At 42.9% G+C, this 1,656-nt stretch overlaps 1 protein-coding gene across 1 annotated transcript in view; it reads right to left on the bottom strand.

Moving 5' to 3' along the window:
• Nucleotides 1-792, bottom strand: part of LOC110317537 (putative UDP-GlcNAc:betaGal beta-1,3-N-acetylglucosaminyltransferase LOC100288842) — a 2,202-nt gene extending 1,410 nt beyond the window's left edge. Inside the window, exon 1 of the mRNA XM_021192021.1 lies at nucleotides 787-792. Coding sequence (XP_021047680.1) covers nucleotides 787-792 — 6 coding nt within the window. The remainder of the gene's footprint in view (nucleotides 1-786) is intronic.
• Between the last annotated feature and the right edge of the window lie 864 nt (nucleotides 793-1,656).

The following is a 1,656-nucleotide window of genomic DNA, read 5'->3' as shown; positions in this document are numbered from 1 at the left end:
ATATATAAATATATATATATATAAATATATATATATATATATATATATATATATATATATATTTGCAAACTAGATGCTATGTGATACAAAGAAAGCTCAGGCACTGGAATGGGAACACCTGGGTCAGTTTCCTCTCTGATTACAAAGGTCAAGGACTGTTTTCCATGATGTGGTTTATTTGGGTGTCCACCATCCCCTAATGGACATTTGCATTTTAGTATAACTTTCCGTTTAATCTAACCCATCTGCCATGTCAGCCAATGTGAGCATATTCCTATTATCTGCAGAGAGCATTCTGGTGCCCAGCTTACTCCACCTCACCCAAAGATACAGAAAGTGTCCATCTGGAAGGGGTGTACAGAATTGTAACAGAGCTAGGGAACTTTGAAGAAGTTAAAACTCTGTTTATTATAACGTTACCATTAGGAAGCAACTCACAGAGTCACCTCCTACTGAGTGCTTGCTGTGTGCCAGCGACTATACTACATCCTTTACAGTTTGCTTCATTTAGCCCCAGTGATGCATGTCTTAAATAGATTAACTTCCAAATTAAGCTTATACTTGGACCTTGGATCTGTCACCATCTAAAGTCCACTCACAGCCACGGAGAAATCCTGACTCCTACCTTTGCCATATCAACTGAATAGGAAAATACAAGACAGAACAAACTCTTGCCGTTACAAACTGTACCGCTTGCCATTTTTCTCAGTGCTAATGATTTACTTACATACAGAACGACCTATCTTAACAGCTATCAAATGCTTCAGAGATACACCAGAAACTTACCTGCATATTGTCTGTGGGCAACTTCAGGGCTTCAGGAATTATTAAGTTCCTATGCCAAGGTAAGCACAATAGGATGGCAGGCTAACTCCAGCCAGCCAGCAATTGCAGTACAGTATTTCCAGCCTCAGACTTTAAGGGTAAGGTTTCTTGCCAACCGCCCTGAGCTTTTGTCCCAGAATTCCCGCTGCCTGCATAGGACAGGACAGTGAGTGCTTATCATGTTACCGCCAGCGAGAATCCAGAACAAAGTGGGGAAAAAAGCAAACCTTTTCACGTGTCCACCCGGTGTGTCTCATGAACAGACTCCTTTTCGTCACGCTGCATTCCAGGTAAAATACATGTGGAAGTCCAAAGAACCCGTCACCTACATCATGTTCACACAGCATCACCTCCCAAGGAGAGAAATGTATGTGTGTCAGGATAGTGCCTAATTCCCAGTACATGCACATGGTAAAACTGTTCTAAACCTTAAGGAATATATGTGAACCCATATTTTTTTTCTCCCCTCAAAGAAATAGGTCTTATGTGTGCCTTTTTGGCAGGGATTCTGTTTTTTTGTTTTGTTTTGTTTTTTTGTTTGGTTTGGTTTGTCTTTTTCAAGACAGGGTTTCTCTGTATAGCCTTGGCTGTCCTGGAACTCACTCTGTAGACCAGGCTGGCCTCGAACTCAGAGATCTGCCTGCCTCTGCCTCCCAAGTGCTGGGACTAAAGGTGTGCACCACCACGCCCAGCTTGGGAGGTGTAATGGTTTGTATATTCTTGGACCAGGGAGTGGCACCATCTGGAGGTGTGGCCTGGTTGGAATAGGTGTTACCTGGTTGGTGTAGGTGTGTCACTGTAGGTGTGGGCTTAAGACTCTCACCCCAGTTG

Source organism: Mus pahari, chromosome 3 (assembly GCF_900095145.1).
Source record: "Mus pahari chromosome 3, PAHARI_EIJ_v1.1, whole genome shotgun sequence".
Classification (NCBI taxonomy): Eukaryota; Metazoa; Chordata; class Mammalia; order Rodentia; family Muridae; genus Mus; species Mus pahari.
Note: the sequence above shows the minus strand (reverse complement) of the source record. Positions and strands in the feature narration are given on the sequence as shown.